Source organism: Myotis yumanensis, unplaced genomic scaffold (genome assembly GCF_028538775.1).
Source record: "Myotis yumanensis isolate MYYU_CA2020_CCGP unplaced genomic scaffold, mMyoYum1.0.hap1 SCAF_14, whole genome shotgun sequence".
Classification (NCBI taxonomy): Eukaryota; Metazoa; Chordata; class Mammalia; order Chiroptera; family Vespertilionidae; genus Myotis; species Myotis yumanensis.
The window spans coordinates 5825949-5848962 of NW_027223765.1; the positions used below are offsets into that span (position 1 = coordinate 5825949).

At 52.1% G+C, this 23014-nt stretch overlaps 2 protein-coding genes across 2 annotated transcripts; both read left to right on the plus strand.

The window, feature by feature from the left end:
• The first annotated feature begins 4244 nt into the window (after positions 1–4244).
• Positions 4245–5158, plus strand: LOC138992333 (GATA-type zinc finger protein 1-like). Its single transcript, XM_070391057.1, has one exon. The coding sequence runs from the start codon at positions 4245–4247 to the stop codon at positions 5127–5129; it is 885 nt and encodes a 294-aa protein (XP_070247158.1). The 3' UTR covers positions 5130–5158.
• Positions 5159–14919: 9761 nt separating this feature from the next.
• CCK (cholecystokinin) lies at positions 14920–19848 on the plus strand. Its single transcript, XM_070391048.1, has 3 exons — positions 14920–14985; positions 15946–16179; positions 19432–19848. The coding sequence occupies exons 2-3, from the start codon at positions 15966–15968 to the stop codon at positions 19569–19571; spliced, it is 354 nt and encodes a 117-aa protein (XP_070247149.1). The 5' UTR covers positions 14920–14985; positions 15946–15965; the 3' UTR covers positions 19572–19848.
• The last annotated feature ends 3166 nt before the right edge of the window (positions 19849–23014 follow it).

Consider the following 23014-nt stretch of genomic DNA (forward strand, 5'->3'; position numbering starts at 1 on the left):
TGTCCTCAGCAGCATCCCAGCTGTTTAGAAGGAAAGGGGATCTAAGATTCTTTATTCCAAATCAGTCCCCATCAGTCCTTTCTCCCCATCCCCTTCACGGGGGAGCAGTGAAGCGAGATGGTGAGAATGCTGAGCGTCGGAGAACAACTCCAGAACCTTCCAGAGTAAATGCACCAATTGCATTGTTGCCCAGGTGAGACAGAAGAGAGATGATGATCACATGTACTCACATGCTTTTTCCAAGGAGGCGTGTGGGTCTTTGATGCTAGTCACAAACATTCTTTTTACCTCAAGAGAAAACTATTTCTTCCTGGGAACATTTTAGGGTGTGTTTTTCTACAGAGTGATCATTATTACCACCTGCCCCTGAGAGAAGAGTCAGAGAGATGAAAATTCTTGCCCATGGCCACGTACCCAATAAATGGCAGAGCAGGGAGCAGGCAAACGGGGCTCCATGGTAAAAGCAGACGTGTTAGCACCAGCCAAACTTGCTTTTGAATCAACAAAGATATCAGCTAAAATTTCCTTTCCCTTTGGTGGACTAGCACTGAATAAGGGAGGGGGAGAAGTAATCCCCACTTGTGGACTTTCTGAGAATTTAAACCTTAGGCATATAACAGAAGGTGATTATAGGTGCCCTTTCGTCTATGAATGTCTATCACGATATGGCTAAGTCTTACAGGTCAAGGCCAATAATGATGACATTTCATTCATCAACACTTTTCCCCTCAGAGTTATTTTCTTCTCTGTGAAGGTCGAGTTTCTCTCTGCTCTGAATAAATTACAAGCTGGCATCGCTATTTTCCTGAGAATGGGGTGGGCAGTCCAGTGGCCTTTCCTCCGGCTGGAGAGGTGAGATAGCACAGACAGAGAGGCAGGGCATTCGCCTTCCCACCAGAACTGCAGACTTTCTTTCACCCCAGATGTAGGAGGACCGCAGAGGTTCACCTGAGAGAAGGCAAGTTCTGTGACCCTCCAGGTGGCAGCGAGTGGGAGGGGGCTTTTTCCTTCAGACAACAGCCTTTCTGGTTGGGGTGCCGGCCAAAGGAAGCCAGTTTAAACGATCCATTTGAATGAGATGTATGAGGTGGAAACAGGAGCCGGCCAAGACCAAGGCCTAGTGGTATTCAGGCTCCTGCTTCACCTTCTCCTTGTTTGGGGAAGATCCACCAGGTCCCAGCAGGAAACAGACCATAGTCTCAAAGGGTTCAATGGGGCAAGTTGGTTATCCTACTTGTATTTCTACAGGTCAGCAATCACAGGGGCCAGCATTGGAAGAAAGCACACGTGAGAAGAACTTAAAGTGGAAAGAGTTCTGGAAAGATGGCCATGAACTGGTTTTACTGGTGGATCCCAAGCTTTGGTGTTTGAGGGCAGGGTGAGCACTGAACTCAAGAAGCCCTCTCTCCCCTCCGTGGTGCTAGCACCAGGATCATCTCTTCTCTCTCTCTCTCTCTCTCTCTCACTAGACAAGGTCGGGGAGGGGGCTCTACCACCCTGGGCTTAGGCAGAGGCAGATGTCTTTTCTTGGACTGGGGTGAGGGGGTCCCTAGACCCCAGCTGTATCTTTGGACGTTTGCTTGGTGTGGACTGGGGAGTGGGGGGGTGGCTTGACCCTTCCCTGGAGAACTTTGTTAGGATCAGGGACTCAGCTATAGATAGAATTATATGCTGACACTTATTCTTCCTCAGCACCTTGAAGAGAGTAACCCATTGTTTCCTGGAAGTCATTAATAAGGATCCTCTCCTTACCCTTAATATTCTGAAGTTCTCCTCAACTGTGTCTACATGTGAATTTATCTTTATCCTGCGTGGTTTTTGGTACCTACTGTCAGTCCAATGGCTTAAGATTTTCTTTAATTCTAGAAAATCCTCAGCATCTTCTTAGAATATTACTTTTCTTCCTTTTTCTAATTCACTTCTTCTAGAAGTCCTTTCAGGTGTTCATTAAAGACCCTCAATCTAACCTCTCTTCTTGTGGGTGGGTGTTTTTAATATATTTTTATTGATTTGAGAGAGAGAGAGAGAGAAAGAAACATCAATAATAAGAGAACCATTGATAGGCTGCTTCTTCCATGTCCCACACTGGGGATTGAGCCCACAACCCAGATATGTGACCTGACCAGGAATTAAATGGTGACCTCCTGGTTCATAGGTTGATGCTCAACCATTGAGCTACACTGGCCTGGCCTCTCCTTGAGTTTTATCCTTCCCTCTTTCTGGGCCACCTTCTGGGTTCGTCCTTTATGACACACTTTCGATATATTAATACTAGAGTTTGTCTTGTCTATTGAGCTTTTACTTCAATGACCATAAATTATTTTTTATGTCTAAGATTTCTAATTGGCTCCTTAGCCTATCGACCTGGTCTTGTTTTGTTTTGGTTTGTTTTTATTCAGATATTTCTCATTTTTTATGACTATTTCTTCATCTCCTAAGAATTCTTAGCATAAAGTGTTTTTTTAGATTTCTCTATTATTTTCATTTTATCTGGTATGAACTCATCTCTTGATTGTTAATTTCACTGGCTGCCTTTCTTAGAATTCGTTTTTCCTCATGTGTTTTCAAATTTATCTGTCAGCTTAGCTTGAATTGCTCGGTCCTTTCTCCTTTCTCCTTCTCTCTCCACCCCTTAAGTGCTTGACTGCCTATTAACTGGTTTTCTGTAGCCCCCACTCTGCCTCCCAGGACACCCAGCTCTCTGATGATATGAGATGTCACATATTGGTTTACATAGGCTTGGCCACTCCTGCCTATGAAGCTCTGTAGATTGAGCAAGCCTTGGCTCCAGGAAGTGGTAGGATGTGAAATTTTTTTCTTTACCTTTTTGGGGGTAAGAGGACCCCAGCCCAGCCTGTGGCTCCCATTGGGGAGCCTGGATAGGGTGTCTTGCCTCTTGTATGACACACTTTGAGCCTCCAGTTCTTTTTGCTGTTGCTCACCTCTGCACTTGGGGACATCAGGGCTGAACCCTTAGCCCCAGTCCATGGATATGTAGATTTTGTTTTTAATTGAAGCTATTTTTAGTGTGCACTCTTCACATTTTATCTATTACTCTTTGGAGAGGAAGTGCACATCTGCAAAAGAGGGAACAAATTCCTCCAAGATCACAAACCTAAGAAACAAAACCAAGTGTTGACCTCCCATCTGTCTGACTCCAAAGTGGATGCTGGAACCACGTCATCACAATCACCCCTTTCTTGCTTTGAAAAAATATGGTTGTTCTTCTATAACCACCTAAACAAAGATGAACTTCTTAATTATTCATAAAATTACTCAGTTGAACATCTAAATTGCCATAATAAGTCTCTTTGCAGGTGATCTCTCACATTCATATCTTGAATAAATAACAGTAATTAGACTTAATAATGATAATATTCATAAAGAGATTAAGCTCATCAGTAGCACTAATGTTTGTATGCCAGGCACTTAGATGCTGGAATAGAAAAGGACATAAAACATGGTCCCTACTCTCAGGAGCTGGACAGACAGTACCTTCATTTTAAAAGACATATAATAGCAATACATGAAAGGATCGCTAAAGAGAAAACTAGGATAAGTGCATGATAGGCTGGGGCAGTGGTTGGCAAACTGCGGCTTGGCAAACGGCGGCTCGCAAGCCACATGCGGCTCTTTGGCCCCTTGAGTGTGGCTCTTCCACAAAATACCAACTTCTGCGCATGGGCCACGAAGTTTCAATTGCACTGTACGTGCACGCCTGCAAGTGGTATTTTGTGGAAGAGCCACACTCAAGGGGCCAAAGAGCCGCATGTGGCTCGCGAGCCACAGTTGGCCGACCACTGGGCAGGGGTGATTAGGAAAGCTACACAGAGTTGGTGGAAGTTAAACAAACGTTTTAGGACAATGGCACCTCCACACCCACCTGCACAGTTTATTTCATTATTCCCATTGGCAAACCTCCCCCTCGGTTGAGAAATACTACATCACCACTGTTGCTCCAGTAAACTAATATTTCTGCCTGGCTCAACGGTCAGTAATTTTATTAAGGTGTGATAAGGTGGCCTAATATTGTTTTTATTCAGCCTAAAGCCAGAGCACAGCCTCAGGTTACATCTTCAAGTGATAAATAGCATAAACAATGGGACCAACTTTAATTTCAAGGAACTTCTCTGTCACCCAAGGTCACAAGATAAGGATGTGACGCACACGGCGCCTCACCCAGGTGGCGCTCATCCGTGGGCCCGCGGGGCGGGGCGAGATCGGGGAGGGGGCTGGGCCGGGGCATGATGGAGGCCGAGCCAGCGCCAGACCTCTCCATGATGCTGCTGCGAGAACTGCTGGCGCCATCATGTCTGGACCCCGAGCCGCTCCCGGGACCCCCCGCCCAACAGGCGCCGAGGACCCCAAGATGCCTCAGACCCAGTAGCAGTTCCTTCTGGCCTGCACGTCAGGACTCCGTCACCAGCCTGCACCTCCTCCGAGAGACAGCGGCGGGGCCCCCTGCCCAGGACACCCAGGCCCGGGGCCCCGGCTGGGAGCGGAAGGCCCTGGGGGGTTTGGAACCTCCGCCCCTGGCCAGGGCCATGCTGACCCCAACTGGTCAGCGAGGAGGCAGCCTGGGGCCTCCTGAGATTTCCGCAGCCCCTTCAGCCCCACCTCGGAGGAGGCCCCGGAAGCAGTCAAACCCGCACCAGGGCGCCGAGAAAGTGGACCCTCGGTTCACGGGAGTGACGCTGAGGTTTCAGATAAAGCCGGATTCGAGCCTTCAGATCATCCACAGCTACAGCCTGGCCAGCAGCAGCCGCTCTCAGGCTCCCCCTACAGGCCCCGAGGCCAACCCAGGAGGCAGCGAGGCCCTGGGGCCCAGGCGCTGTGCTTCTTGTAGGACCCAGAGAACCCCGCTCTGGAGAGATGCCGAAGACGGGACACCTCTCTGCAACGCCTGTGGTATCAGGTACAAGAAGTATGGCACCCGGTGCTCCAGCTGCTGGCTGGTGCCCAGGAAGAATGTGCAGCCCAAGAAGTTATGTGGCAGATGCGGGATGTTCCTGGGCCCCAACCAAGGCCCCGCCCAGGAAGGGGACCCCAGGCAGAAGATCCAGGCCTCAGGCCCTAGAGCCCCTGTCTCAGAGGTTCACTGGCCTCTTCCTTGGCCCCTGCTTGGCTGAGCTCCCCCTCAGGAAGTGTTCGCAGTAGGAACTCGTGCTGAAGAAAAAAAAAAAAAAAAAAAAAAAAAAAAAAAAAAAGATAAGGATGTCAGTGAAATTGAAATGTTCACCTGGAAAAAAATAATAACCACAGGCCCGGACAGCTGGAAAGAGAGAGAAGCATTTGGATCGATAGTTTAAATAATAAGTCCACACACATGGAAGCTGATTTTAAGTGTTTTTTAATTTAAAACTAACCAAAGGGGTAGACTCAGATTTTTTTTGTGGGTTTTCCCTTCTTTTCTCTTTTACTTATTCCTTTATCATGACCACTTCCCACTAATCCCTACCCTCGTCTCTCCCCATGGAGGAACATAAGAAGTGGAACAAATTTAAATCCTCTGGACAATTTTTCCATGGGCATTTGGTCATTGTTTTTACTTTTCCTGGTTCAATCCACACAACAGTAAGGTACCTGAATCTACTGTTTGTCAGATTATAGTCTAAGCCCATGAGTGAGAGGTGACCGTCCACAAACAGGATCCCAAACTCGAATGCCAGTTTTTCTTCTCTCAAGAATCAAAATCTTGCACTGCCTGCTATCTTGTGCTAAAACCAGCTGCCTCATAGTTTTAGAATTACTTACAGGAGGGTTTAAACAAAGGATGTGCGTTGTGGGGTTTTTCTTGGGGAGGAGGGAGTGCCTATAATTTGCTAAGCGTTGTAATATACTGAACATATTTTCTGGGTAGTGTCAACATTTGCTGCTAATGAACTGGGTAGGTCGTTTCCAATATACCGTATCTCAGGGACTCTAAGACTCTTTGATTGGAAGATGCGCTGCTATTTTAAAAACACCGAAGCAAAAACATGCTGTTGATTAAACACCATTCCTTCATAATCATCCTGCATGATGCGTGTACCAGTCACCCCTGCCTCTTGTTGCTTTGCGTTTCTTTTATCTGTTCTAAGAAGCTTGGCCATCCCTCCTGCCTTCGGTTGCATGGCCTGGGGGCACTGAGCAATCCTTTGCAAGTATCTCGATGCAAAATGCACTCCAGCTTCGTCTTCCTTTTTGTGACCTATATCAAGTTCTTGACTGTTGTTTGCTGAGAAAATATGGAATTGCAATTATTTCTCCAACAATGAGTATATGCTCCACTGACAGCATCTCCAGGTGTCACTGCTGTTTCTGGGTCCTCTTACGCACACGATGCCGAATTGTGGTGTAACCGCTCCAAAGACGTTTTAAATAGCGTTAAAAGTCAACAGGCAACGATCCTCATTACTAGTTGAGGTGACATCCTGTGCACAACCAAGGCCAAATGCATGCATCGGTGCGCAGTGACAACCACAGCCCTGCCGCGACGGTCAGATGCCATTGAGTGTAACACATGGCCTGTTTCCCAATGTGAAGAATAGCCACATCTTAGAACGGATAAAATATGGTGCCATAAATCACACGCACACACGCACACACGCACATACACACACTTGGATGACAAAACCATACCAGAAATGCTTTGATCACAAAAGGCCTCCTAAATGCTGTTCCCATGTTGACAATTTCAAGTGCACTTGAGAGTTGCATTGCCATTGACCTGTTCGCTGGCCTAGTTTTGCAAACTGGACTACAATGTAAGGACACCGTACAGGAAATGAAAGCGATTACAGTGTGAGCACGCTGAAGGAACACCCCTTGCTCTCACCCACCCCTTTACCCGCGCTGGGAGAGTATAAAGCATCCCAAAGCAACTCTCTGTTGCAGGGACTGCCACTGACTTTAGCTGCGGGTTGCTTTCTCAGGGTTGGTGAATCCTGTGATGTCTCCGTCCCAAGAATGAAGGGAAAGGACCTTGTTCTTGAACTGGTAGTCTTCCTGAGCATGCTGTCACCAAGGGCCATGGGGGCAGACCCCTGCCGGGGAGCCATGGAAGCCAGCGTGGGACACAGCTCAGGGTGAGAGAGAGGGGCTATGTTGACCACTGCCCCCTAGTCATTGGTGGAGGGCTGCTCCCATGGCCGGGCATTCACTCACAGAACTGGCAGCAGGCTCCCCCTCCCAGAAAGAACACTCCACCGAGAGTCTCAGGGGCTGGGAGCTGCAAGTCAGGAAGGTGGATGCTGAATAGACGCAGGCGAGGCCCCCATGGCACTTGATGGAGCACCTACACTCTGCGAGGGTCTGCTCTGGGGAGGCGAGTTCCTTCCCACCCCAGGCCCACTGCCTGATCCTCTTTTTTTTTTTTTCTTAAAATATATTTTATTGATTTCTTACAGAGAGGAAGGGAGAGAGATAGAGAGTCAGAAACATCGATGACAGAGAAACATCGATCAGCTGCCTCCTGCACATCTCCCACCGGGGATGCGCCCGCAACCCAGGCACACGCCCTTAAACCGGAATCGAACCCGGGACCCTTCAGTCCGCGGGCCGACGCTCTATCCACTGAGCCACACCGGTTTCGGCCTGATCCTCTTTACAGCTAGAAAGAAAACCGCTATGGGTGGAGGAAAAGAAAACCGCAACCGCAGCCCCGAAACCAGCAGCATTTCCCCAGACGAGTCCATCTGGGTCTCCCAAGGGAAGCAGATGGCGCTGTGAGCGCCAGGATCCTGGCTGGAAACAAATCCAGCTCCTCGCTTCTCATCTTCCCAGTTGTGTGTACAGCGCAGACGCAGGCCTTTCGCAGCCTGGCAACGCCCGCGGGGCTAGGGTTGCCTCACTTTCACGCCCGCTCCTGCACCCAGGATTTCACTTTAAAATTAGCTTCTTGTTATACAAGGGGTCGTCCACGGGGAGCCCTGGAGAGACCTCCTAAAACTGGACGGTTTTCGTAGACTTGAACTTTTAGGGCTTTTCTTCCTCCACCTTGACTTCAGTGGAGCCACTGTTCCCAGAGGAGGGAGGGAGGGATGACCCTGGGGAGCCCTGGCACGGAGCCGTGTGACGACCGTCCCAAGGTGCCTCTCGCCTCAGCCTCTCATCCTGAGCTCAGTCTTTCTGTTCCCAGAGGAGCTGAATGTGGGGAGGGGCTGACAACGCAGGTGCCCTTGTCCCCGGGCCTCACCGCACACGGGAAGCTTTCCCCTCTGACAGCTGACCGCCTTCCAGGACATGTACACCCCCACCTACCCCTGCGTTTGGCAGCCAGGCAAGGCCAGGAAACCAGAGCGGCCTGCTCATCCCGTGGGTGGGAGGAAGCCTAGGACTTAAAGCGAGCACCGTTTTCACGATGGGATTCCCAGGGCCAGAGGAGAAAGAGAAACGTGCCCCGCTTGAGAAAAGGATTTGTGTGTCTTGAACATTTCTCCACATCAAAGTATGTGCACTCCTTGGTGTACATGTCCGCCCCCAGAACAAGAACAAATTAGGGTGACGCATGTTCCGGCAGTTCGTGATGTAATGGGAGCTTTCCTGAGGTTCCCACGTCGAGTGGGTGAGTCACTGTGGCTCCTTCACCCCTGTCCCCTCAGCCCACCTGAATCCACCTGCAGCTGCCAGGGGCGTTCCTGTTCATGCCCAGGGCTGCCCGCACCAAGTACCTGCCCCCCTTCTCCACCTGCCACAGGGACCCTCCAACAGTAACACGGAGGAGTCATGGGTAAACGCTCCAGTGGGACAGTTCGAGGTGTTTTCTGTCCAGCTTCCCAGACGGGCCCCAGCAAGACCGAGCCCCAGGTGCCCCCCGGCTGCAGTGGCCTGTTTATGGACCCGCACACACGGCATCAGTATTTCTCTCCCCTACCTTCTACCTTCTCAGTTCACTCTCTGAGAGGCCCTTCCCCAAGCACCTCCTGCATCCAGGTTTTTGTCTCAGGGTCTGTTTTTGGGGGGACCCAAGCTAAGACAGGGACCCAAATAGAAGCAATATTCTTTTTTAAAAAATATATTTTATTGATTTTTTTTTAGAGAGGGGAAGGGAGAGGGACAGAGAGTTAGAAACATCGATGAGAAACATCGATCAGCTGCCTCCTGCACACTCCCTACTGGGGATGTGTCTGCAACCAAGGTACATGCGCTTGGCCGAAATCGAACCTGGGACCATTCAGTCCTCAGGCCGACGCTCTATCCACTGAGCCAAACCGGTTAGGACTAGAAGCAATATTCTTGCTTCAAGACTGAGTCTTTTGCTCCTCCCCTCTCCACACTCCAGAAACTTACATAAGCAACACAAGCTGGCGGATATGACCATATCCTCACTCCTCTGCAAGTCCCCGCAGCCCCTGGGCCCAGCTGGCAGCTCCCTGGCCATCTCCGGGGAAGTCTGGGCAGCTGGTAAACAAGCGCCTTCCTTCGCTCATCATCCCGGGTGCTGGGAAAATACGTGCCCAGATCCCTCGTTTCCAGGCTGCCGGTTTTTAGCACTTCATTGCGCTTGCTGCAGGTTTGTGCTATTCCTGATGGAACGGAAGTCGTGAAAATCTAAACAGAACTTTTACTTTCACGGTAAAATCCCTGCCATCCGGATACTACTGCCTTTTGGCACGCAATGGCTTTCTCTTTTCTTCTGGCTACCTTCCCACCAGCATGCCCTTTGGGCATTGCTCAGCATTATCCCCATGCGAGGGAGCCCCAAACTGGCTGCTCCGAAAACCCCAACCTCTGGAGAAGCTCAGTAGGTTCCGGGCACCACTGGGAGCTCCCTGTCCCCGCTCGCTGGGGTCTCGGGCTTGTCCAGGGGAAGCCAGTGCGGCCCCGATGGTGTGGTCAGGCCGGCGGTCAGCAGTGTGGTGAAGAAGGCATGGCCGCTCCCTGATCTTCTGCACCACTTCTTTCTTTGGGCCCCACATGCTGCCTCCCTTCCCTCTGTGCATACACACACTCCACCGCATTCTGGAGTCCCTGCCTTCAAGCCCTGCTCCCAGCTTTTGCCCTCCTGCTCTCCTGGATTGAGCCAGGATAGCAAGAAACAGGTAGAGAAGGATGAGGCCTAAGATGTCCATGCTCTTAAGGCTGGATCCCCAAGACCATCTGACTCAGCGCCTGCTTTGGATGATAGATATTTCGCATTCTTACTTTACTGGCCTAAAATACCATGGGTAAGTCTTGGAAAACAGAACTGTGGCTCAAAGGTGAAACCCCAGAGGCTCAGCGAGGTCCGCTCTCCACCCCCAGAGCTAATGCTCTCCCGCAGGGAGCTTGGCCGAGGAGCTGGCCAAGGTGCTGGAGCTGAAGCATTAAAAGCAAGAAAGGATATAAACATGCTGACCTTGACAGCTGGGAACAGCTGCCACGGAGGGCAGCGTGGCAATAATTATCAACATTTTAAATGTTCCCACCCTTTAACCAAGCAAGTCCACTTCTAGGAATTCATCCCATAGGTAAACTGTGCATGTGCAGAATGATGGATAGTCAAAGAGCCTCAGTTATTATTGAAAAGTATTGGAAATGATTTCAATTTTTATCAATAGGGCTGGCTAGATGAATGAAGGCACATCCATTCAATGGAGTATTCTACAGATATTGAGGCAGAGCGATGCCAATAATGCAGGATGACCTCAACTGCATATTTTAAGTGAAAAACTCAAAGCAGAGACCATATGTTCTGTGTGTTCTGTGCTTCATGTGAAGACTATATATGTTGTGTGTGTGTGTGTGTGTGTGTGTGTGAGAGAGAGAGAGAGAGAGAGAGAGAGAGAGAGAGAGAGAGAGACTTCTTTGATTTGTTTGTATGTGCATGGACTCTCTTTGGAAGAATTTACCAGAAACTAGAGGCACTCCTGGCCTCGAGGGAGGAGAAACTGGATGGTGGAAGGACAGGGATGAGAGGGAGACTTTTCACTCTATACCATTCCTATCTTTTAAATGCCAATTCAAGCCATTTTAAGTTCATTTTGAAGACAGAGTCTTCCTGATAAGGCTGTCTTGGGACAGCTGTGTCCTCAAGCCTTAACGCAAAGGAGAGGAAATGGCGGCCATCCAGCACCCGGTGGGCCGGTAGGTGGGACGTGTCTCTGCTGGCAGCTGGCGCAGGTCAGCAACACACCCCTGTCCCCTGCTGCAAGGAGTCAGCTCCCAAGGGAAGCTTCGACCACAGGACCACAAAGACGCAGACTGCCCCTCAAGGAATTGCACCCTCTCCATTCTCTTTCCCCAAGTATGACCAGGGGGCTTCCCCTAAAACTTCTACCAAGGAAAGTGAGCCAGAAAACGGGCCTGTGGACTCTGGCTGCCTGTTACCCCGGCAACCATTGTTGGAGGGCTTTCCAGCATTAGTTTGAAAAGTGAAGGCTTGTTCTGCATGGAGCTCGATCGGCTGGGAGCTGACTTCTTCCCACTCCTGTCACTTATTCATAAGGGGACTTCTCATTTCTGATGGCTCTTACATCAGATGGCTGTAAGAAATGGTGCTAAAAACAATTTACTGGGTGGCTCTTTGGGAGTCAGTGACCCAGAGGAAGACCAGCAAATGGCTTTTTATTCACCACTGGATGCCTTGTCAATGCAGTCAACTGAACCAAGAGTTGTTTATCATTATCATGGTTTATATTATTAATACTACTATTTTTCAAACATGTGTCCAGCATAATCCTTGCCCTGAGTGAATAAGTCACAGTGCCTGTCATCTGCCACATTGGCAGATATGTTCATATAACTGAAGGGTTCAGGGGCATGGGCAACTGCTATGTACCCAGGAAATGAAGGTAAAATATGGTAGCTCTCACACTGAGAACCTACAAAGTATTAGCAGCAGGCCTGAGGTGCTAGGGAATTAATGACCCCTCCCTGGAACTGCCCTCAATCAGCCACGGACCGGAGCTGATGTACACATGCCTTAGCTCCCTTGGCCCCGAAGGTGACATAACTCTGACGAATATGTTCCACACCGGCCCCGTGTGTTCCCCAGTGGGATTAAGTACCGCCCACCCGTGTCACTGGATATTTGTCATTGTGATGTTGCTATTGCCTTTCTTAAGCCAGCCTGCTTTACTCCTCCTGGTGGCGTTGGGATTTGTGACCCTGGAATGACAGTCTCCAAGGTCCTCTGCAGATTTAAGATTCCTTGAGTCCACCCACCTTATAGAAACACCAGTGAAATAATGAGGTGCTCTTCCAAACCCAGGCAGGGTGCAGTCTGTCATGGACTAAATGTTCATGACCTCCCGAAATTCATATGTTGAAGCCCCAACCCCCAAAGGAGGTGTGACCTTTGGCTGGTAACTAGGGTTGGCTAAGATCCAGGACGGTGGGGTCCTCGTGATGGAACCAGAGCTCTTGTAAGAAGAAAAGCAAGGAGCTTGCTTTCTCTCCACCATGTGAGGACCCAGCGAGAAGACAGGCATCTGTAAGCCAGGAAGAGAGATTTCACCAGGACCTGACTGTGCACCCCTCCTCCCATCTTGGTCAGGGCTTTTCGTGGCACCGCAGGAACAGGGGGGCATATTTGGAAGTGAAAGGAGAGCTAAAACTCCTTTCGCAGCAGCCAGTCAGCCAGTCAACGTGCATGGGAGTTGGTGGGTAGATGCCCCAGGCTCTCTACCGGCCTCAGGTGGGCTTGTTATGGGGCAAGTTCCAAGAGGTACCTCAGAGAGTCCCCATGGGATTGAGGCCATAGCAGTGACTGCCCCTAACATGCACTTGGTTGTCTCCTCTCTTCCCTGCACCCTCGCCCCTGCTCCATGACATCACTCCCAAAGGCAGTTCCTGCAGCCACATGCCCTCTCAGCCATGCTTTTGTGAGCACGCAAACTAAGACAAGAGACGCTAAATGAACTCATCCTTGCAAAAAGGAAATGCTGTTCACGACAACCACAGTGACTGCTTTCTTTCCAGTCGATCGTTCCCTACATTGGCAGATGGCACTGGCTACGTGGGCCTTCGAAAACTTCTAAGACAAATAATGGTGTTTCTAATACGTGTCCAAGAGAAAAAAACTCCAGACCCGAAATAGAAGTTCTCAAACGAACATGTCTCTAATGACAGCAAACAGTCTCCTGACCTCCTTTAAATGGGGATCACTTGTAACAAGTTTAAATCCTATGAATAATAAATTAGGAGGCTCTAGTATGTCCCTGGAAATTCCACTCAGTTCTCGACAGATGTGAAATTCTTTTCACCCACAATCAGATGGAAACTTCTAGATTCCAAAGCCAGTCAACAGTCACAAGTTTCCTCTCACTGCTACTCTCTCTCAAATGCCGTATGTGGATATGGTTCCCATGCTGTCAGCCCCCTGGGTGAAGGCAGGGACCCTCCACATCAGGGCCCCAGTCAGCACGACTCACTAGTCCCTTTTCTGAGACAAGAGGATGGCATAGGGTAAAACTGAATTACCATCTCACACTTGGTGACATACAAAACCTCCAAGCCAGGTAAAAGCCCTTGGTAACTCCCCTTGTCTTCATTTGCACTAAAAAGCAAACTCATTTTTCTTAGTAGTGAGGTCTACATAGCAAAGACCCTAACAGGGGCCTCAGGCAGGGGCTGGCATGTGTTCATGCCAACCCCATGCCCAGGCTCCCAGACCCTTTCTCTGCTCCACCTTCTCCCCACCAAGGTTCCGGCTCCCACTCCCCCACCCCCCACCCCCAGGAGAGCGTCTCCACAGTCCCACCATCCCGGACCCGAGGCTGAGTATAGATTCCGATTTTGAAAGAAATTCTCCAAATCTTTCTCCAGGAGGCAAAGGAAGGGCAGGAAGGAACTGAGGGCCCCGGATGGATAGATCGGATAGATCAGGGGATGGGTAGCGACCCCCCAGGTCCCAGGCTGGGGCGCATGGGGGCCTGTGGGCCCTTGGTGAAATGGGGTTGGCAGAGCCCTTGCAGGGTCGCTGAACTCTGGCACCAGGTAGCAGATGTCAAAGGGGAGATGGGTGTGGACCCCCGCGGCTCGCTGGCTCGGGTCGCCAGCTTCGGAGCCAGGGGCGGGATGCGCAGGGAACGGCACACCAGTGCCTGGGGTCTCCCCTTCTCTCTCGGGGCCGGGCCAGTGAGGACGGCTGAGGTCTCATCGCAAAGCCGAGCAACCTGAATCTGGCGAGCCTGGGCCGGGTGCGAGTGCTTGGGTCCTGGGGAAGGAGGGCAGGGCGGATGCGGGAGACCGGGAGAGGGGGCTCTCCCGGACGCTCGCTGGCGCCGCTTGGCGACCAGAAGCCGCGAGCGCTGCGGGCGCCCAGGGCCAGGAGGCACCTGGGTCCCGAAGAGAACCCAGCCCTTTCCCCAACTCTGAGCAAAACCTGAAGGCGCGCCCTCCTTCTACAGCTGCAGGAACAGAGGCCCCGGTGGCGGAGCGGGGTCGACCAGATAGCCAGGCCCACTGACCCAGCCTCAGGACCCCGAGGTCTGCAAGGGCCTTTCCTGGGGCTGAGAAGAAAGTGAAGACCATCCTCCCTGCTCCCAGGAGGCAGCTCCTTGGTCCAGAGACCAGCCGCAGCCTGGGGTGCTCAGAGGGGCCGACACCCCCTCGCGCTCAGCATTGCACTTTGCTGACACCCAGCCCTGGCCAGTGTCCCCCCACTTTCCCGTCCGGCCCCTCGCGTCCAAACGCGGGCAGCTTCTCATCCGGGAGGAGATCCGAGTCTTCGGCTCCCCACCCTGGAGCGCCCGGTGCTGGACGGGGCAGGGGAGAGGGAGCAGGACCCAGCCGGGGGAGGCAGCTCGGGGGCTGGGCATCGGACACCGCGGGGAGGGGTTCACCCGATTTCACGGGGCCACGGCCCCCTCTCTGGCAGGAGCCACTTCCACGGGCTATCGCCCCAGCAGCCGCCCCCGAGCACGTGCCGCCGCGGGGCTGCGTCAGCGCTGGGCGCGGAGCTGACTGGCCCGCGGCGCCGGGCGGGGCTATTTAAGCGGCCTCCGCGCTCGGCCCCTGAACTTGGCCGGCTCCCCGCCGCTCCCGTGCAGAACCGCGAAGCCGGCGACTCCTGCTCTGCAGGTAGGTTCCCGCTCCCCTCTCCCCGGGAGCCGAGTGGCGAGCCCCGAAGAGCCCCTTCCATTCTCTGTTCCTGTTTCCGTGCCGTCTCTCCTGCATCTGGAAAGACGGGTCTGACAGTCAGAGACGCCAGTGAGGGCTGCAGGGGGGTCGGGGGAGCGGGTGGTTTGAGCCGCTGCGTCCTTATGCGAGCGAGGCGCGGGGACGTCTGTCTGCTGGGATTAGAGGGCGCCTTGGGGCTGGTTTGCTAGATGGGGCAGTGGTTATAGTCTTTTTCGGACACACCGCCGAGAGCGCCGAAGACTGAAGTTCATCTCGCTGAACACTGCGGCGCGGTTCCTTGGGGGATGCGTGTGTTTTATTTGCCCGCGGATCTAAAACACAGCGGAGCCTCGCCAACCACCCAGAACCAAGCCCACGGTCCTGACTTTTGTTCAAACCCTGCCTGTGCCGGTCCCCTAGTTCACCTTGAAGAAACTTTGTAAAGATGGCTTTTACTTATCACTCCCACATTTTAAACGGTGCTTCTCTTCCCCCACCATGTACTCCCCCTGCCTACGGCTTCTTAGCTGCCTGGGAAGATGCTACCTTCTTCCGGGGTCTGGGATCCCCATCCTGGCTTCCCTGTAGGAGGTCCCCCCACTGTCTTTCATCTTTTGCTTTGGCCGTTAGAAGAGAGGCCTCTGCAAACACGTCCTCAAAGTTAAAGACAACAGGACGTTTCTTCTGCTAAACAGGGCAGAAGGCAGGGTCTCTGTCCGCTCCCAGATGGCGGTGTCGTTCACCCAAAAGATAAGCCGCAAGCGCCCCGACGCGCGTCCCGTGGCCGCTGGGCTCCATGCGCTCGGGGAACCCTGGTGCTGGTACCCGCCCGCGAGTCTGTGGACTGAGCCCTCTTCTCCGTTCCCGGGGTGGCCCGACCCTCCGCGAAAGCACACAGCCGTCTCCTCTCTTCGTTTACAGCTCCCCTTTGCTCTGCAACCATGAAAAGCGGCGTGTGCCTGTGCGTGCTGGTGGCGGCGCTGGCGGCGGGCACCCTGGCGCAGCCCGTGCCTCACCCGGACCCCGAGGGCCCTGGGGCGCAGCGGGAAGAGGAGGCGCCCCGGAGACAGCTGAGGGCGGTGCAGAGGGTGGACGGCGAGCCCCCAGCGCACCTGGGCGCGCTGCTGGCCAGATACATCCAACACGCCCGGAAAGGTACGCGGCCTCCCCTGCTCTCCTCACCTGCGCCCCTGCGCGGGACTCCCCATGCGGACCCTCTTCTCTAGCGGCTGCCTGATCGAGGCGGGCAAACCTTCCAGAGGAAAGGTTTTCTCTCTCTCTCTCTCTCTCTCTCTCTCTCTCTCTCTCTCTCTCTCTCTCTCTCAACTGTGCCGGGCAGTGCAGTTTCCTGCACATCCTTTGTGGCAAACGGAGAGTTATTAGTAAGGGAAACTTTTTTTTAAAAGAGCTTTCTTTAAACTAATTTTTGGCGTGGTGTTGCTGATAAAGTGCTGCACCATATTCTGGAGACATGTAAAGAGAATTCCTGAACAAACTGCTGCCCCAAAAAGGGCTCACAGATGCATCCAATAGCCTGTTCTGTAAATGCAGAGGAACCGGGCGCCCAGCTCCTGGCACTCCGAAACCCTCTAGCAGGAAGTGGTCCCTGCTGGGCACACTTGAGTGCCCACTGCAGAAAGGCGTGACAATGTGTCCATTTCCGCCAAGGTCTGTAACTGGAGGAGAGAGCCAGTGGCAGTTCTGAGTTCTTGGCAGTGATGTAGCATCATTACCCAACAAGGGCCCCGCTTGTGATTTTGTTCTTGGAGAGATGTCCCCAAGTGCAGCCTCAGCAAAGTCCTTCTCCAGGAATAAGGTGACCCAGGGGCTCGCCAGCTGAGTGGCTTACAGGACCCTCCTCCCTCCCCGCCAACCCACCCGCAACCCGTCCCTTTCCTGGACCCGTCTCATCTTTAAAGAGGGAGGAGGTGAGAGAGCCACTTTTGGTGTGTTTCAGAGGGAAGCTTGTCCACATCTAGGGTCCTAAGGGATCGTGACTGAGATTGAGGCAGGTTTTTTCTATCAACTTTATCCACGCGGATGAACACAGCGATGGGTGGGGCGGTCTGGACAATAAAACCACGGCAGACACTGCTGGGAGGGACAGGGGTGGCTCCTTCTCAGGAGGCTCACTTAACCTACTGGTGTGCCGGGGCCTCGATTTGAACCCTCACTCCGGTCTCCATTAGACTGGGGTTGGGGAGATGGAGGGCTTCTCTCTCCAGAGTCTCCTATGGTTTCCTGCCAAGGTGAGACCAGTACCTTTTAGAGCAGGCGATTTCAGAAGGAAGGAACAGATGATTTGTTATATTTCTTCCTCTCTTTGGGAAATTGTCTCAACTACTATCTTCTTTTTGTTTTAATATATGTTTTTATTGATTTTTAGAGAGAGAGAGAGAGAGAGAAATAGAAACCTCAAGGCTAGAGAAACGTCACTGATTGGCTGCCTCCTGCACGCCCCCTACTGAGGATGGAGCCTACAGACTGGGCATATGCCCTGACTGGGAATCGAACCAGGGACCTCTTGGTTCATGGGTCGACACTGAACCACTGAGCCACACCGGCTGGGCCCAACTACCATCTTCTGTTTTACTTCCCTGCTAATTAAATTGAAAGAGGTGGACTACCAATCAGCAATCAGAAAGCCTGAAAACTTTTGAGGTGCCTAGTGATGGTCTGTTTGAAAGTTATTGAAGTATCTGTCCTTAGATGTGGGTTGCATTTCAGCCGGGCCAGTCTGGTATGTCCTTGGCTTTTCACTGAGCCATAATCTGGACTCTCCTCCCCACTTGCAGGAAAGATGCCCAAGAAACAGTTCTGGGAAGGAAGTTAGTCACCAAACCACTTCCCTAGAACTGACCTTGACTTCCTCCCACACATCTTAGCCCAGAGTCATGTTCTTCCATATGAAGAAGATGAACAAAGAACAGATATTTACTAACATAAATACTATACCGTTTCTTGGATGATTTGACATATTTTGAGATCGAATCAGATTTTTTACTCAACTGTGGTATATATTATGCTTAAAGAGTCTAAAGAGGTAATGTACTCTTTGGACAGGGCTGAGAAGTTTGGCATTAGGACTTGTCTGCAGAGGTTTCAAAGTCCTGAGGAGAAGTGGGTCCCTTGGGGAATGAGGGGTGTAACCCCAAGCCCAGAAGGCCCCAGTGTCACAGAGTGGGGACAGTGTTCCCAGTACAGTGGAACCACTGAGTGGGCCTTTGTCCCTCTACTCTTTTTTTTTAAATATATATTTTATTGATTTTTTACAGAGAGGAAGGGAGAGAGATAGTCAGAAAACATCGATGAGAGAGAAACATCGATCAGCACACCTCCCACTGGGGATGTGCCCGCAACCCAGGTACATGCCCTTGACTGGAATCAAACCTGGGACCTTTCAGTCCTCAGGCCGATGTTCTATCCACTGAGCCAAACTGGTTTCGGCTGTCCCTCTACTCTTGAAGCCACCTTGGCTTTGCCCATGGAGGCCCCTGAGTTTGCACAAGAGGAGGCTTTATGCTGATTTCCTCCCAGGAGGCCACTGTGTGTGATCTCTGGGCTGGGACTGTGTCACATGCACCCGAAGAAACCACCTCTTCACGTCCCCGCTCCCTCGCTGTGCTGAGACACAGAGAGACTCGTTCTGTTCCTAAGGACTTAACTGCCATCCCAAAGGGCCCATTTCAGGTTCAGTGATTGCATTTTGGTCAAAATGGCTGGATTAAATCACCTCTTTATTGCTTCTCTCTCTGCCCACCCTCCTCCAGATGCTACTGATGTGCTGAGTTCTGAGGTCTGACGGTGCCTTTTTCTTAATAGCACTTTTTTTTTTAAAAAAAGAAGGAAGCTTTCAAATGAATGATTTTTAAACAGTTTCTATCTAGCAATAGGACCTGACTCCCTTCTTTTTCACCATTCCAACAACAAAATATTGTCAACCCTTTACCTTGACAACAGCCAGGGGTGCTGAGGGATAGAAAGGAGTGAAGGACAGACATGGGGGAGGACTGCGGGAGGCTCGGTGGGCGTCTGCTGAGGGCCAGCTGCGTGAGGAGAAACACCCCGAGGCAGGTCCCAGCTGTGAGAGGCTGAAGCCGAGAATCCACCTGATCCTTGCAGATCGCGAACCTCGCCCACGGCAGAATGTTCTATCCACTGAGCCAAACTACATTCTGCCCTCCGTCCAGTTACACAGACCTGGGTCCTTCTCTTCTTGTAGATTCTGGCCCAGCGATCTCCCCCACCCCACCCCACCCCATCCCCCGCCCACACACACAGCTCTTTGATACCTTTAAGAGGGTGCACACACCTGTTGCCTGGCTCACTCCATTGCTCTCCTTTGCAAATGGAACTAGCGATGTTCTAGGTGTAACCGCCCTGTTTCCTCCCTCCCTGCTCCTGCAGCTCCCTCTGGCCGCATGTCCATGATCAAGAACCTGCAGAGCCGGGACCCCAGCCACCGGATCAGCGACCGGGACTACATGGGCTGGATGGACTTCGGCCGGCGCAGCGCCGAGGAGGAGGAGTACGAGTACCCCTCCTAGGGCCCCAGCCCTCGCCAAGGCCATGGGGAGCTCCCTCCTGGCCTCCAGGAGGCAAAATAACAAAACACTCACACTCACAGCTCATTGTCTCTGAAGTCTGGCATTTTAAATGCCTATTTATTAAGTTCTCAATGTGAAAACCCTGTAAAGATTGTCTGACACAGCCACGCACCTCAGCAGAATTGTACAAACGGGAAGGCGAATGTCTCCCTCCCCATGACCCCTGGTCCCCCAGTGTCGCTATGCTATTAAAGTGATTTCATTCTGTGCCCTTGCACCCTGTGTCTCCCGAGGGCAGAGGGCCCCCCAGAAGGTGGGAAAAGGGAAGGCTGATTCCCGTGCCCAGGGACGAAGCCCTGCTGCAGATGGTCCCAGGCAGGGCGAGAGAAATGAGGGGGTTGGGGGGAGGGCAGGGAGCTGACTTCAATGCTGCAGGCAGGGGGTGGGAGGACGTGTGTGTGTGTGTGTGTGTGTGTGTGTGTGTGTGTGTGTACGGACATGTGTGACAGCTGCACCCTGGTTTCCGGGCCCCAACTGGGCACCACTGCAGACAGACAACCCTCCCTGCTTGGAGCGAGCCCCCACGCGTCTGGGTAAAGCCCAGAGGGGCAGCTGGAAGCGGAGCCACAGTAGTGTGTGTGGAATTTGAGGTGGCTTTGAGGGGACCTGGTGGAGCTTACTGGGCAGCGGGGGAAGAAAGCCTGAAGCCCTGGTCCCCTAACCCTCACTCAACGCCACCCCGGAATTCAGGACGGGCCCCTCCTAACTGCCCCGCCTTGCTTGGTCTCTGCCAGGAACCCGGGCATATAGCCTGGCTCTCCCTCGGCCCTGTCTCAGGATTCTGGTCGCACTTCTGCAGCTAAGCTAGTGAGTCTCACAGCAGCTCATGAGCTCTGCTTTCAGGGAGCCTGGGGACCCCCACGATTCCCCTGCCTCCCCCTCTTTCTCCTCTCCCCCACCCCCTCTGCCAGCTGCCCCTCTTGAATCCCTCCAGCTGGCAGGGCCTCCACTCCAGGCCACTCCTCCTCCTCCTCCAGCTGTTCTGGCCCTTTGCACCCCCGCTCTGCCCATTAGGGCTGCTCTATGGGCTCCTTTTTGCTGATCCACTGAGATGTACAAGTTGAAAAAAACAACAGCTATCATTCTAGCCCAACATACACCCTTTCCCTACCCCCACTCCCGTGTTATAGGGAATAAACTTGCCTAAGACCACGCAACGCATTGAGGATGGAGCCTGCAGCCCTCTGGGGAGTCAGCTCCTGGCCCGGCTGAGGCATACAGTTGCCGGTGGTCCCTGCACTTGCGGACGGCTCTGAACTTCAGCTCTGAGAGGCCCAGCCTGCCCTGACCGGTGACCACTCAGGTCTCAATGCGGTCAGCAGCCAGAGGGTGGACAGAACTCTTTCCCAAGACTCGCTTTTTCCTAACCCGACTGTAACACTAAAGCAAGGGGATCTTTACACAATGCACCCCAACATCTGGCCCCCAACAGAACCTTTGTGCTCAGGTTGTCAGTCACAGGTAAAAGGTAGGGGAGGGTGGGAGAAATCTATGTTTATCCTTTTAACAAACAACAACACAGAAACACCATTTTTTTTCTTGTCTCAGGGTTTAAGCGATAAAGGGAAGAATCTTGACCTCTTAGCTAGATTTCCAGATTGAGCCACATTAGCATACTGGTGCTTTTTACCAGCATCTTCAAATTATTGCTAGTCCTGAAGATAAGTAAACCAGAAGTCAAGCCAAAAGAGAGAAAAAATATTGCCTCGCTAATTTCCCCTGAGACTTCAGAGCAGGGTTAGCCAAAACCTTGGGTATTTCTTAGGGAGACTGGCTAGGTACCCACGACCCTGGGCTCCCTCAGTGTGCTGTGGCCGTGTGGAGCTTGGGAGTACGGGCTAAAGTCTTAAAGAGTGAGGCGCCATGCTGTCTACAACCCACTTTCAAATGTCTCTGGGAAAAGCAAAGAGGAAAGTTATTTTTGCAAGGAAGGGCCATTAAGAGGGGGTGGATTGATTTCCAAAGGGGAGGACACCCTCGTATAGAATATGTTTTGTAAACTATGTTTTGCTTTCCTCTGTTTCCTCCCCATTTTGTGCTCCATTTCTTCACTTATACCCCAAGCCCGTGCGTATGCTGCCCCTTGACCTCGAGTGCCTTCATCAAGGCAGACTTGGCTCAGGCCTCAGGACTTCCCTCAGCGTCTCGGTTAGGCACAGCCCCCTGCCTGAATTGCTTCCCAGGGAAAAGCCAACACACTCCACTGCCGGCTTGGATGCTCAGGGCCATTCCTTCCAGTTTTCTGCTGTCTCCAAGCGCCCTCTACTGGCCACAGAAAGTACATTCTCCCAGGATATATTGTTTTCCAGCCATGAGCCCAAATGTGCAAAACATGAATTTCATATTTTTCTAAATCTTGATTGAATCCCTCTTATGAGCAGCCAGTCCATTCAGATAATTCACTGCCACCAACTTCTCCCCGGGTGGCGTCTACGTCCCAGGGCCCGCACTCACTTGTTTCTCCCTCAGATCACATCAAAGGCGGCTTGGCAGGGAGTCTGGCCCACAAGGTTCCTCGGAGACCCAGGATGATGGGTCTCCGCCAACTTGTGTCACCCCCATTTCAACACGTGGCTTCAGGGGCAGGAAGCCGCATGGATTCTTCTCTGCTCACAGCCCACTGGCCAGGACAGTCATGTGCCCTTGCCCACTACATGGCTGGGAAACATGTAGACCAGATGGCCCGTTGGGTGAACACCATGGTTTCCCAGCCACAACTGTGATTCATTTCTCTACCGACGCCCTTATCTCTGCTTTCCAAACACACCAAGTGCTTTCCTACCTTTGCGCCTTGGCACCAACTGTTCTCTGCGAGAATGCTCTTGTGCTACATCTCACAGGGTTGGCCCAAATGCCACCTCCCTAAGAGGCCTTCCCTGATATCCCAAGGTAGCCACCCACTCCCTCACACCACCCTATTGTAATTCCCTGCTCGCCCTCATCATGCCACGCTTCCATGTCCAGTGCTGCCTCTCTCCCGTGACCTGATGGCAGGCACACTCCACGAGAGAAGCCGCTCGCTAGTTTATCACCAGATCCCCCCCGACCAACAACCTGGCACATGGTAGATGTTCAAAATGTTCTTACTCGGCCAATTCATCCTAAGGATTTCTGTGCCCATTTTCCAGGTTAACAAATGGAGGACCCAAAGAAGTGGCTTGTCCAGGGCCACACCACTACTAAAAGGGTGCACCTGGCATAAAATCCACACTGCCGCCACCCACTATTTGCTGGCATAATTTCACTGCTTCCCAACTTGGAGGTGGCAGAATAAGTTCTATTTTATCCTTTTCTCACAATTCTCCATTTGGTAATCCTCCATGGTGTTCGGTTTTTAAAAGTCTCTTAACAACTCTACAGCAATTTGGTAATATCAAGGAATT

Coding starts and splice junctions, on each gene's coding strand:
- LOC138992333 (XM_070391057.1), top strand. CDS start 4,245: ATGATGGAGGCCGAGCCAGCGCCAGACCTCTCCATGATGCTGCTGCGA.
- CCK (XM_070391048.1), top strand. CDS start 15,966: ATGAAAAGCGGCGTGTGCCTGTGCGTGCTGGTGGCGGCGCTGGCGGCG. Junction 16,180..19,431: donor CATCCAACACGCCCGGAAAG/GTACGCGGCCTC, acceptor CTGCTCCTGCAG/CTCCCTCTGGCCGCATGTCC.